The sequence below is a fragment of the Rhinopithecus bieti genome, unplaced genomic scaffold (genome assembly GCF_001698545.2).
Source record: "Rhinopithecus bieti isolate Rb0 unplaced genomic scaffold, ASM169854v2 scaffold_12155, whole genome shotgun sequence".
NCBI classification, from domain to species: Eukaryota; Metazoa; Chordata; class Mammalia; order Primates; family Cercopithecidae; genus Rhinopithecus; species Rhinopithecus bieti.
In genome coordinates this window covers 1,915,713-1,929,159 of record NW_016807423.1, presented here as the reverse complement: position 1 = coordinate 1,929,159, position 13,447 = coordinate 1,915,713, and the positions used below count along the sequence as shown (strand labels likewise).

General features: G+C 42.7%; 1 protein-coding gene across 1 annotated transcript in view; it reads right to left on the bottom strand.

Annotated features, from left to right (window-relative positions):
* The window catches only part of ZSWIM5 (zinc finger SWIM-type containing 5), a 184,584-nt gene that overhangs the window by 7,661 nt on the left and 163,476 nt on the right, over window positions 1-13,447 (bottom strand). Inside the window, 5 exon segments of the mRNA XM_017881686.1 lie at window positions 7,171-7,328; window positions 8,546-8,681; window positions 8,893-9,153; window positions 11,786-11,923; window positions 13,235-13,381. Of these exon segments, the coding sequence (XP_017737175.1) occupies window positions 7,171-7,328; window positions 8,546-8,681; window positions 8,893-9,153; window positions 11,786-11,923; window positions 13,235-13,381 (840 nt within the window).

Sequence of the window (13,447 nt, the reverse complement as noted above, 5' to 3'; positions counted from 1 at the left end):
ATAGTTGTTTTGGGTGCCAGGATTATGAAAGCGATTTCCTTTATTCTTCTATCATCTTTAAAAACAGTTTTTTAAGTTAATAGACTATGTCTTTAGAGCAGTTTCAGGTTTACAGGAAATTGATCAGATAGTACAGAGAGTCCCCATATATTCCCTATTATTAACATCTTTTTTTTTTTTTTTTTGAGACAGAGTCTCACTCTGTCACCCAAACTGGAGTGCAGTGGCCGGATCTCAGATCACTGCAAGCTCTGCCTTTCAGGTTCACGCCATTCTCCTGCCTCAGCCTCCCGAGTAGCTGGGACTACAGGCGCCCGCCACCTCGCCCGGCTAGTTTTTTGTATTTTTTAGTAGAGACGGGGTTTCACTAGGTTAGCCAGGATGGTCTCGATCTCCTGACCTTGTGATCCGCCTGGCTCAGCCTCCCAAAGTGCTGGGATTACAGGCTTGAGCCACTGCGCCCGGCCAACATCTTATATTAATGTGGTATATTTGGTAAACCAATATTAATACAGTAATCCCTCCACACCTGGGGGAGATTGGTTCCATGACTTCCCTTGGATACCAAAATCTGAGGATGCTCAAGTCTCTCATAACCTACCATCATATCCTCCCCTATACTTTAAATCACCTCTAGATTACTTATAATATCTAATACAATGCCTATACATCATTACATGTGGATTCAACATAGTGCTTTGTGCCCAGCAAATTAAAGTTTTGCTTTCTGGAGCTTTGAGGAGTTTTTTTTCCTGAATATTTTTGATCCACAGTTGGTTGAATCCACAGATGCAGAACCCACAGATACAGAGGGCTGACTGTACATTATTATTAGTGTGGTACATTTGATGAACCAATATGCATATATTATTAACTCAAGTCTACAGTTTACATTAGGGTTCACTCTGTGTTATACAGTTGTATGGGTTTTGACAAATGTATGTTATCAATCTACTCTTACAGTGTCATATAAAATAGTATCACTTCTCTAAAAATCTCCTGTGTTCTATCTGTTCATCCCTTTCTCCATTCCCTCTAAGTTCCTGGCAACTATTGATCTTTTTACTGTTTTCATAGTTTTGCCTTTTCCAGAATATCATATACTTGGAATCATACAGTAAGTAGCCTTTTCAGACTGGCTTCTTTTTTTTTTTTTTTTTAACTTAAAGACTAGTGTGATAATACAGATTGGCTTCTTACAACATGCAATACACATTTAAAGTTCCTCCATATCTTTGTTTCCCTCAGAGTTTACACCCAAAACTTCCATGTCTTTTCTTTTGTGTGTGTTGTGTGTGTGTGTGGCTTGAGAAGCCATGTCTTTTTATTTAGAAATAATAATCAATTCTATGGATATACGACAATTTATTTATCCATCCACCTTTTGAAGAACATCTTGGTTACTTTCAGTTTGGAGCAATTATAAATAAAGATGCTTTAAACCTTCATGTGCAGGCTAACTGCAACCTTCGCCTCCTGGGTTAAAGATATTCTCCTGGTCTCAGCCTCCTGAGTAGTTTGGATTACAGGTGTGTGACACCACGCCCAGCTAATTTTTATATTTTTAGTAGAGATGGGGTTTCCCCATGTTGGCCAGGCTGGTCTTGAACTCCTGACCTCAGATGATCCACCTGCCTCAGCCTCCCAAAGTGCTGGGATTACAGGCGTGAGCCACCGCGGCTGGCCATCCTCTAGACATTTTATAGTTTTGTGTTTTACCTTTAGGTCTATGATTCATTTTTTTTTTTTTTTTTTTTTGAGACGGAGTCTTGCTCTGTCGCCCAGGCTGGAGTGCAGTGGCTGGATCTCAGCTCACTGCAAGCTCTGCCTCCCGGGTTTACACCATTCTCCTGCCTCAGCCTCCCGAGTAGCTGGGACTACAGGCGCCCGCCACCTCGCCCGGCTAGTTTTTTGTATTTTTTTAGTAGAGACGGGGTTTCACCATGTTAGCCAGGATGGTCTCGATCTCCTGACCTCGTGATCTGCCCGTATGATCCATTTTGAGTTAATTTTTGTTAAAGGTCTAAGGTCAGTGTCTGTATTAATTTCTTTTTGCATGTGAATGTCCAGATTTTCTAGCACCATTTGTTGAAAAGACAATCTTTTGGTCCTTTCTCAATATCAGTTGACTATATTTGTGTGAGTCTATTTCTGAGCTTTTAATTTTGTTCCATTGATCTATTTGTCAGTTTTTCAACAGTACCACACTGTCTTGATTAATATTACAGTAAGTGTTTCCACTGGGTAGTTATCAGGCCTCTGACTTGTTCTTCAATATTATGTTGGCTATTCTAGGTCTTTTGTTTTTCCACATAAAGTTTAGAAAGGGTTTGTTGATATGCACAAAATAAATTGCTGGGATTTTGATTGGGATTGTGTTAAATCTATAGATCAAGTTGGGAAGAACTGACCTTCTAATATACATTCTTATTATCCATGAACATGGACCATTTCTATTTATTTAAGTCATCTTTGATATTTTTCATCCAAGTTTTACAGTATTCCTCATATCGATCTTATACATATTTTGTTAGATTTATTCCTAAGTACTTCATTTTTGGGGTGCTAATGTAAATGGTACTGTGTTTTTAATTGCAAAGTCTAATTCTTCTTTGCTGGCATATAGGAAAACAATTGAATTTTGTATATTAACCTTATATACTGCAAACTTGCTATAATTACTTGTTAGTTCCAGTTTTTAAAAAAATTGATTCTTTGGGATTCATACATAGTCAATCATGTCATTTTTGAACAAAGACAGATTTATTTCTTCCTTTCCAATTGGCTTACAATGATTTCACTTAAAAATTTTTGACCTAGGCCGGGCGCGGTGGCTCAAGCCTGTAATCCCAGCACTTTGGGAGGCCGAGACGGGCGGATCACGAGGTCAGGAGATCGAGACCATCCTGGCTAATACGGTGAAACCCCGTCTCTACTAAAAAATACAAAAAACTAGCCGGGCGACGAGGCGGGCGCCTGTAGTCCCAGCTACTCGGGAGGCTGAGACAGGAGAATGGCGTGAACCCGAAAGGCAGAGCTTGCAGTGATCTGAGATCCGGCCACTGCACTCCAGTTTGGGCGGCAGAGCAAGACTCCGTCTAAACAAAAAAAAAAAAAATTTTGACCTTATGACGGGTTTATTGGGACATAACCCTGTCATTAGTCAGGGAGCATCTGCGTATCATTTATTTCCTTTTCCTATCTTATTGTATTAGTTAGGAACTTCTAGTATGATGCTGAATAGAAGTGGCAAGAGGGAACATTCTTGTCTTATTCCTGATCTTAAAGGGAAAGCATCTAGTTTCTCATCATTAAGTGTAATGGTAGTTATAGCTGTAGGTTTTAATTTTTTGTCTTTAAGCTCTTTTGCCCAGACTGGAGTGCGGTAGCACAATCACGGTTCACTGCAGCCTTGACTTCCCAGGCTCAAGTGATCCTCTTGCCTCAGCCTCCCAAGTAGCTGGAACTACAGGAGTGTGCCCACCACAACTGGCTATTTTTTATTTTTTAGTAGTGATGAGGTCTTGCTATGTTGTCCAGGCTGGTCTTGAACTCCCAGGCTCAAGCGATTCTCTCAGCTTGGCCTCCCAAAGTGCTAGGATTACAAGTGTGAGCCACCAAACCCAGAAGGTAATTGTAGGTTTTTTTGTAGAAGTTCTTTATCAAGTTGAGGCAGTTCTCCTCTATTCCTAGTTTGCTAAGGGTTTTTTAAAATTATGAATGGGTGTCAGTTATGATTTTCCTGCATTTACTGATGAATGACTTTTCTTCTTTGCCTGTGGAAAGAATAAATTCCATTAATGGAATTAATGGATTCCATTAATTGATTTTCAAGTATTGAGACAACTTACATACCTGAAATAAATCCTACTTGTGGTTCATTCTTTTTATACACTGTTGGGTTTGATTTGCTAAAATTTGTTCAGGATTTCTGCATTTATGCTCATGAGTCATACTGATCTGTACTTTTCCTTTCTTGTAACGTCTTTATTTAGTTTTGGTTTTAGAGTAATACTGGTCTCATAGAGTAAGGAAGTGTTTCCTCTGCTTCTATTTTCTGGAAGATACTTTAGAGAATCAGTACCATTTATTCCTTAAATAACCTCCTGTGTTCAGATTATTACAGTACCTCAGCCTCCCGAGTAGCTGGGATTATAGGTGTGTGCCACCATGCCCACTTAATTTTTTTTTTTTTATTTTTATTTTGGTAGAGATGGAGTTTTGCCATGTTAGCCAGGCTGGTCTTGAACTCTTGGCTTCAAGTCATCTGCCTTCCTTGGCCTCCCAAAGTGCTGGGATTACAGGCATGAGCCACTGCACCTGTCTGCTCTGATCTTTACTATTTCCTTTCCTATGCTTACTTTGGGTTTTCTTTTTCTGACTTCTTAAAGTGAAATCTGGGCTGGGCGCAGCAGCTCACGCCTGTAATCACAGCACTTTGGGAGGTCGAGGTGGGCGGATCATGAGGTCAGGAGATCGAGACCATCCTGGCGAACACTGTGAAACCCTGTCTCTACTAAAAATACAAAAAATTAGCTGGGCGTGGTGGCGGGCGTCTGTAGTCCCAGCTACTCAGGAGGCTGAGGCAGGAGAATAGCATGAATCTAGGGTGGTGGAGCTTGCAGTGAGCAGAGATTGCACCCACTGCACTCCAGCCTGGGAAGAACCAGGAGCGAGGACTCCGTCTTCAAAAAAAAAAAAAAAAAAAAAAAAAAAAGGTGAAATCTGAAAGGTTCAACTTGATTTTTGGGCATTTTTTCTTTTATTGCTGAAAATTGTGTTAAGAAAAACCTTAGCTACATTCCACATTTTTTTTGACTTGTGCTTTCATTTTCATATAGTCAAAAGATTTTCTAATTTTCTTGTGATTTTATTTCTTTGCTCCATGAGTAATATGCATGTATGTGGTTTAATTTCCAAAACTTAAGATATTTTCTAAATATCTTTTATTATTGATTTTAATTGTACTGTGGTTGTCTGAAAAAGATTTTCAGTTCCTCTCTCTCTCTGTCTCTTTTTTTTAAGAGTCAGGGTCTTGCTCTGTCATCCAGGTTGGAGTGGTGTCATGATGGTAGCTTACTGCAGTTTCTAATTCCTGCGCTCACGCAGTTCTTCTACCTTAGCCTCCTCAGTAGCTGGGACTACGGGTGCTTGCCAGTACATCTGGCTAATCTTTTTTTTTTTTGAGACGGAGTCTCGCTCTGTCGCCCGGGCTGGAGTGCAGTGACCGGATCTCAGCTCACTGCAAGCTCCGCCTCCCGGGTTTACGCCATTCTCCTGCCTCAGCCTCCCGAGTAGCTGGGATTACAGGCGCCCACCACCTTGCCCGGCTAGTTTTTTGTATTTTTAGTAGAGACGGGGTTTCACCGGGTTAGCCAGGATGGTCTCGATCTCCTGAACTTGTGATCCGCCCGTCTCGGCCTCCCAAAGTGCTGGGATTACAGACTTGAGCCACCACGCCCAGCCATCTGGCTAATTTTTAAAATTTTTTGTAAAGACAGGATCTTGCTATGTTGCCCAGGCTAGTCTCAAACTCCTGGTCTCAAGTGATCCTTCTGCCTTGGCCTCCTGAAGTGCTGGGATTACAGGTGTGAGCCACTGCACCTGGCCTCATCTTTGTTTCTGAAATATATTTTCATTGGTATAAAATTCTAGTTTGACAGTTTTTGGTTTTGTTTTGAGATGGAGTCTCACTTTGTCACCCAGGCAGGAGTGCAGTGGTGTGATCTCGGCTCACCGCAACCTCTGCCTCCCAGGTTCAAGCGATTCTCGTGCCTCAGCCTCCTGAGTAGCTGGGACTACAGGTGTGCACTACCATGCCCAGCTAATTTTTGTATTTTTAGTAGAGATGGGGTTCTCAAACTCCTGACCTCAAGTGATCTGCCCGCCTTGGCCTCCCAAAGTGCTGGGATTATAGGCGTGAGCCACCGTGCTTGGCCTGATAATGTTTTTTAAAAAAGTACTTTCAGCGATTTTTTTTCCCACTGTTTTCTGGCTTGCATTGTTTCTAATGATAAATCTGTTCTCATACTTGTTTTTTGTCCTTTGTCTGTAATGTATCTTTTTTACTCTGATTGCTTTTAAGTAGATTTTCTCTTCTATTATTGGTTTTAAGCATTTTGGTTATGATGTGCCTTGGTATAGTTTTCTTCATGTTTATTATGCTTGTCATTCATTTATTTCCTTAGATCTGTAGTCCTCCTCCTTATCCTGCTTGGAATCTGAAACTCCATGCAGGCTACCACCACTCCCCACTTGGCACTCCTCACATGAATGCACATTATCAAATTTGTTGATTTTTGCCAATAAGATCAGTAGAAAATGTTATCTCAGGCTAATTTTAATTTGTATTTCTAATGTGATACCAGACATTTTAGTTGTCTAAAAACCACTTGTATCTCCTTTTCTGTGAACTGTCTGATCATATCCTTTGTTCTATTTTTGTATTTGTTTGCTGATCATTTTATATTAATTTATATGTAATTTTACCTTTTCTGTAATGAGCGGTGTTTTGGGGGGACAATAAGAAGATACCACATAAACTTATTTTAATTTAAAAAAACCTTCAAAATCCATGTAGCTTCCTGTCCAAAATATTCAGGAGCTCATGGTGGCTAGCATTTTATCATAGCTCCTTCTTATATAGGGGCTTACTTTCACTTCTGTTTGTGGTGAAACCTGCATAGCTAACAGGATGTATGTGAGCTTAAAGGCTGAGAATCACTTTGGACTGCCTATCTTTTACTAGGGCACTGAAAAAAAATCACAACTCTTCTCTCTGTAAGAAGTTCAGCTCTATCTTAGTCATCACTTCATTAGATCTTCCAGTGGCCCTGGGAGGCTGACAGGTCATTGACAATGATCCCCATTTTATAGATTTGAAACTGAGGCTTAGAAAGGTGAAGTGATTTTATCAAACAGAAGGTTAGATTTAGAAGTAACTTAAAGATCAATTAATTTTAAATATTCGGGATCCTACAATTAGTAACTAGGGTAAAGTTTTGGCTTGGATCCAGGTGCTCTTTCTAATGGCAGCAAAGTGAGGATCACTATCACTCTAAATGGTCAAGGAGCTTCTCTTCCTCAGGACACTGCAGGCCAAGCCTTGGACAGGCCATGGCTGGGCAGGCAGACGGGTGATGCTGGAGCTTAAGGTCTATCTATGCTCACCTTTGGCAGCAGTCAGCATGGTGGAGGCCAGTTCACACTGCTGTGATTCCAAGTGTCCAAGCGTGAACCAGCGAGGATAACGGCTGGGCACCACAGACACCGTATGGTGAAGGTGGGATGTGTCGCCTGCAGAAGCTGAGTTTTCTAAAACAGGTAACCTAGAAGACCCAGGAAGAATCATCAGCCACCATTCAGACCCTGGGCTTCTGAACCACCTTAGAGAAGCTTGCTCTTTGCTGGGGAGGAACTGGGGAGAGGAAAGGATTAACTAAGAGCTCTGAAGGTTTTTAAACCTGTGGTACTATACACTGTATGAGGTGAGTGCCTTGGTACTTAAGAGAACTCAACGCTGAATAGTTTCCACTACAAATGGATGCGAAAGGCAGTTTAACAGCTATCGGGTTGGGTAGTATGATATATTGTAAGAAGAGAGAAAAGTTAATACATTTTAAAAAAGAATCATAGGGTTGTTTATTATATTTATTTTTGAGACAATGTCTCTATCACATAGGCTGGAGTGTAGTGGTGCAATCACAGCTCACTGCAGCCCTGACCTCCTGGGCTCAAGCAATCCTCCCCCTCAGCCTCTTGAGTAGCTGGGACTTCAGGTGTGCACCACCATGCCTGGCTAATTTTTGTATTTTTTGTTTATGTAGAGACAGAGTTTCACCATGCTGCCCAGGCTGGTCTCAAACTCCTGGGCTCAAGCAATCTACCTGCCTCAGCCTCCCAAAGTGCTAGGATTACAGGCTTGAGCCACTGTACCCAGCCTGGTTATTTCTAAAAGTGTAAGAAATACATGCCAAGGAATTTCCTGTTTTAGCTAAGGTATTCTCCCAGTCTTACAGTCTGACTAAAATTGTTCTTCTGTATAGTCTGCTACATCACAGAGTTAAGTTTAACTGCCTAAACCAAGGATCTTATTCTAGCTTGGAAACAAAATGCCCATAGCTCATTGTTCTCAAGTCTTGGGGTAAATATATTTGTCTCTACTTCCCCCGGCTTCTTCTGGGGACCTGTGCCAGGGAATCTTGATTCAGCTGAACTATAGAAGGGCTCAGACCCCTTCTCAGCTTGCCAGACTAACCACTGAACAGGAAGACTCAGGTCTTAAGTGCTCCTTATTTATTAACATCTCAGGGGCTTCCTCAGACAATCAACCATGGGTACTCTCAGGGAACTAAGTCACCAACAAGGAATCCAGATACGAATCCTAGATCATATAAAAATATCTGAGCTATTTTAAGGTACACTTGGTAGCAGGTCCAACAGAATGACAAAGAGGGAAAGAAAAGAAAGTGAAATAAGTAAAGAAAAAGAGCACTGGACACTTCTGCTTTGATGGAGGCAACTGGACTGGGAAAGGGCTACCCACCTCATGGCACGTAAGGCTAATTTATAGGACAAGTCTGGATCATGAGGCAGCAGAGCTGAGAACAAATATTTGGCAAAGGTATGCATGGGAACACTCTCTCGGTGGATGACTTCTCCCAGACCGCTGAAAGGGCCCCCTGGAGGAAGATAAGTCAGCCAGTTATTTATCTGTATGCTTCCATTTGCCAGTCTGGACTTCAGCCCCAATATCTCATGTATGTTTGCTAATCATGGGAACCTTCACTACATTTTAATGTCATAAATATTCCTGTACTTGTACTCTATTGAAGAGGGGAGCTCAGGGTCATGGGTCAAAGACACCATGACAAGAGACTCTTTTCTACTTACCTTCCAGCAGTAAGATGCATTGCTTTTGCAGTGTTTGCACTAGCTCATCGTCCAGCTGCAGCTCTTGGAGTTGGCTCAGGAGCTGTTCCTCATTACGGCATACCTTGTCCTGTGCGTAGAGGCCTTCAGGCATTACCCTCTGTTGACCTAGGCCCATCAATGCAACTTCCAAGGCCAATGACAGGTAGGACTCACTGCTGTTTGGGGAGCCTGCAGCCACAGGTACATGCTGGTACACAGGGGGTCTGCTTTCATTCATATCTGAGGGCAACAGGGCACCAAATTCTTTAGGTCAGGCTTGGTAGAGTCTTCTTTTTTTTTTTTTTGGAGACAGAGTCTTGCTCTGTTGTCCAGGCTGGAGTGCAGTGGTGCGATCTCAGCTCACTGCATCCTCCGCCTCCTAGGTTCAAGCGATTTTCCTGCCTCAGCCTCCCAAGTAGCTGGGATTACAGGAGCAAGCCACAACACCTAATTTTTGTATTTTTAGTAGAGCAGGGGGTTTCATCATGTTGGCCAGGATGGACTCAAACTCCTGACCTCAGGTGATCTGCCTACCTCGGTCTCCCAAAGTGCTGGGATTACAGGTGTGAGCCACCGTGTCTGTCCTAGTCTTCTGTCTTTCCCTCCCATCTTTGGGATACAGCTTGGTCAACAGCTATCACAGGGAAGCTGAATCAGAACCCCAGAATAGTAAGGAAAATATACTGAAAAGAAGGTTACACAGAGCCACAAAGATTCCCACTTCTTTCTTTTTTTTATTTTTCTGGAGACAGAGTCTTGCTTGGTTGCTAAGGCTGGAGTATAGTGGTACAATCATGGCTCACTGATGCAGCCTCAACCTCTTGGGCTCAAGCGACCCTCCCACCTCAGCTTCCTGAGTAGCTGGGACTACAGGCACATGCCACCATGCCCAGATACTTTTTAATTTTTTTTTTGTAGAGATAGGGTCTCATTATGATGCCCAGAGATATGGTCTCAAACTCCTGGGCTCAAGTGATTCTCCCACCTTGGCCTCCCAAAATGCTGGGATTATAGGCATAAGCCACCATGCCCAGCCCCACCTTTTTTTTTTTTTTTTTTTTGAGATGGAGTCTCGCTCTGTTTCCCAGGCTGGAGAGCAGTGGTACGATATCGGCTTATGCAACCTCCGCCTCCCGGGTTCAAGCAATTCGTCTGCCTCAGCCTCCCGAGTAGCTGGGATTACAGGCGCACACCACCACACCCAGTTAATTTTTACATTTTTAGCAGAGACGGGGTTTCACCATGTTGGCCAGGCTGGTCTCGAACTCCTGTCCTCAGGTGATCTGCCTGTCTTGGCCTCCCAAAGTGCTGGGATTACAGGCGACAGCCACCGCGCCCAGCCCACCTCCTTCTCAATATATGAACTGGCTAAGCCAGTTAGGGAAGTATAAAATCTTACCTTTTGCTAGCGCATTATGGAAAGTTGTAATTGTCTGTTTTTGTTTCTGTCTCTTTCACAGAATGTGAACACCTTAAAGGGATTAGACCATCTTGTTGTTCTAGGTATTGCTATGTGTTAGTGGTGAATGAATACACCCAAGTGCAAACTCAGGTTTCCAAGATGTAAATGTCACTGTACAGATGAAACAGACCAAAGATGATGATTCACTTTGCAAGGGGTCAGAGGGAAGACAAGGAGCAGTCCTCACTTGACTTGGGGCCATCCCTTATATCTCTACCCAGAGAAATCTGAATCCCTACAGTTAAACTCTTACTTTTGTACCATGTGCAACCTTTATGTTACTATTATCTCATATGCTCCACCACTGGATGCATAATTTCAGGAAGTAAGCATGGTTTAAAAGTCAAAGTCTTGGTTTCTTTTCTTTTCTCCCTCATCTATCCAATAAGTATTTATGAAAGATTGTTAAATGTCAGGTCCTCCACTAAGTGCTAGGAACACAAAGATAAAGAAGTCATAATTTTTCTTTTCAAGTAGCTGACAGTCTAGTAAGAGAGAACTATTTGTAAATAAATTGTAATGTAGCATGCTAAATACTAAAGTAGATATATGTATACAGTAAGTGAAGGCGTAAAAGAAAAAAGAATCAATTTTGTCTCTATCTATTCTTGGCTACTCTTAATAAGGTCTTGAGACTCTATTAAATTATTCTTCTCTAGTTCTTATTTGTAAAATTGGTACAAAACCATCATGTAGAAGAAAGTTCAAAGGAAACCAGAAAATATTATTATGCAATTGCAAGGGATACACAGATTCTTGAAGGAAGTTCTTTCCCACTTTCAGACTGCTCTAGGTTCTTGCCTCTGACTGCTGAAATTTCTCTATTACTTGTTATTCTTCTTGGATTACATTCTTTAGGCATTTATGATAGGGAAATAAAAGGAACAAGGAAGGCTGGCAAGGTAAAATGTGAAATCAGGACAAGGCCAGACCACAGGGTAGGAAAGGAAGGTGGGAAATGGGCAAGTATGAAGAAACCTCTTAGGGTGCTCTAGTTTGGACAAGAGGGGGACAAAAACTTCAAAAGGAGGTAGAACAGAGTTTGGAAGGGAGAAAAGGGCTGACAAGGGCAGTCTTTTTTTTTTTTTTTTTTTTAATGAAACAGGGTCTCACTTTGTCACCCAGATTGCAGTGCAGTGGTGCAATCTTGACTCACTGCAGCCTCGATCTCCTGGGATCAAGTGATCCTACTGCCTCAGCCCCCAAGTAGCTGGGACTACAGGCGACTGCCACCATACCTGGTTAATATTTTGTAGAGACAGGGTTTTGCCATGTTGCCCAGGCTGGTCTTGAACTCCTGAACGCAAGTAATCCACCAACTTGGCCTCCCAAAATGCTAGGACTGCAGGTGTGAGCCACTATTCTAGCCAACAAGGGCAGTCTTGGTTTGCCTCAGGCTGACCCCTGTACCTGACATCTCCAGATAGCCATCATCATTCAGGCGGCAGGCCTCAGTCAAAGTGAGAAACAGGCAGCCAATGGGATCCAGGGGGTGGCCCACCCAGCCCTCCAGGTTTGTGATGGTTGTGGTTCCTCTCTGCAACAGTTCTGGAAACAAGCAGGTTAAAATTTTAGACAGTGATAGAGACAAACTGCTGTCTGTCCCTGCCTGGGTCTTCTTATCAGTCTCTCCAGCCTTGACCCTGAGAGTCAAATAAAAGCTTCTCTATTGTCTTGCCTTTGGTTGATAGGGCAGACCTCAAACATACCAGCCCGCTATAAGGTCATGTGGTCTGCATTCGGGTTGCCTGCTGGTAGTGCATACATGGATAGAGCTTTACAGGTTTTTGTTTTAAGAGACACCTGAATCTTCTGAATAGCTGGGACTACAGGCACATGCCACCATGCCCTGCTAATTTTATTTTATTTAAAAATTTATTTTTGAGACAGAGTCTCACTCTATTGCCCAGGCTGGAGTGCAGTGGTATGATCTTGGCTCACTGCAACCTCTGCCTCCTGGGTTCAAACGATTCTCGTGCCTCAGCCTCCAGAGTAGCTGGGACTACAGGCATATGCCACCATGCCTGATAAATTTTTGTATTTTTGGTAGAACTGGGGTTTGCTATGTTGGCCAGGCTGGTTTCGACCTCCTGGCCTAAGTGAGCCACCCGCCTCAGCCTCCCAAAGTCCTGGGATTACAGGTGTGAGCCACTGTGCCTGGCATATTTAGTTTAATTTAATTAATTAATTATTTATTTTGAGATGGAGTTCTGCTCTTGTTGCCCAGGCTGGAGTGGAATGGTGTGATCTTGGCTCACTGCAACCTCTGCCTCCCAGGTTCAAGCAATTCTCCTGCCTCAGCCTCCCAAGTAGCTGGGATTACAGGCATGCACCACCACGCCTGGCTAATTTTTTGTATTTTTAGTAGAGATGGGGTTTCTCCATGTTGGTCAGGCTGGTCTTGAACTCCTGACCTCAGGTGATCGCCTGCCTCGGCCTCCCAAAGTGCTGGGATTACAGAAGTAAGCCACTGTGCCCAGCCTTTATTTTATTTTTGTAAAGATAGGGTCTCGCCATGTTGCCCAGCCTGGTCTCAAACTCCTGGCCTCAAGCAATCCTACCTGGGCCTCCCAAAGTGCTGGGATTATAGGTGTGAGTCACCATGCCTGTCTACAGCTTTACAGTTTAAAAATGGTCTTCTCATACAAGATCTTAATGAGCCTTCTAACTGCCTTATGAGGGAGGCAAACAGGTATTATTCCCAAATTAACAGATGAGAAAACTGAGATTCATAAAGTGAGGCATTCCACAAGCAAGGAGAATGATCTGGAATTCCCTAGCTCTTCCAGGCCTTGTATCCTCTGAGGATCCTCATCAGCTTTGGGCCTAAGGGGGTTAGATGGTCCCTAATTACTATACCTTTCTTCTGATGCTTGTAGATTTCCAGTTGCCGCTGCTGCTGCAACCTCAGAGTATTAATAATGGCCACTGTGAGTCTGAGGGCCTCTTTTGGATAACCATGGGAACGTAGGGCGTCAACCCGAGCACAGGCTGTAGGCACATGCTCTACCAAATAAGAAGAAGATATTTTGGTCTAGTTAAAATTTCTTTTTTTTTTTTTTTTTTTTTTTT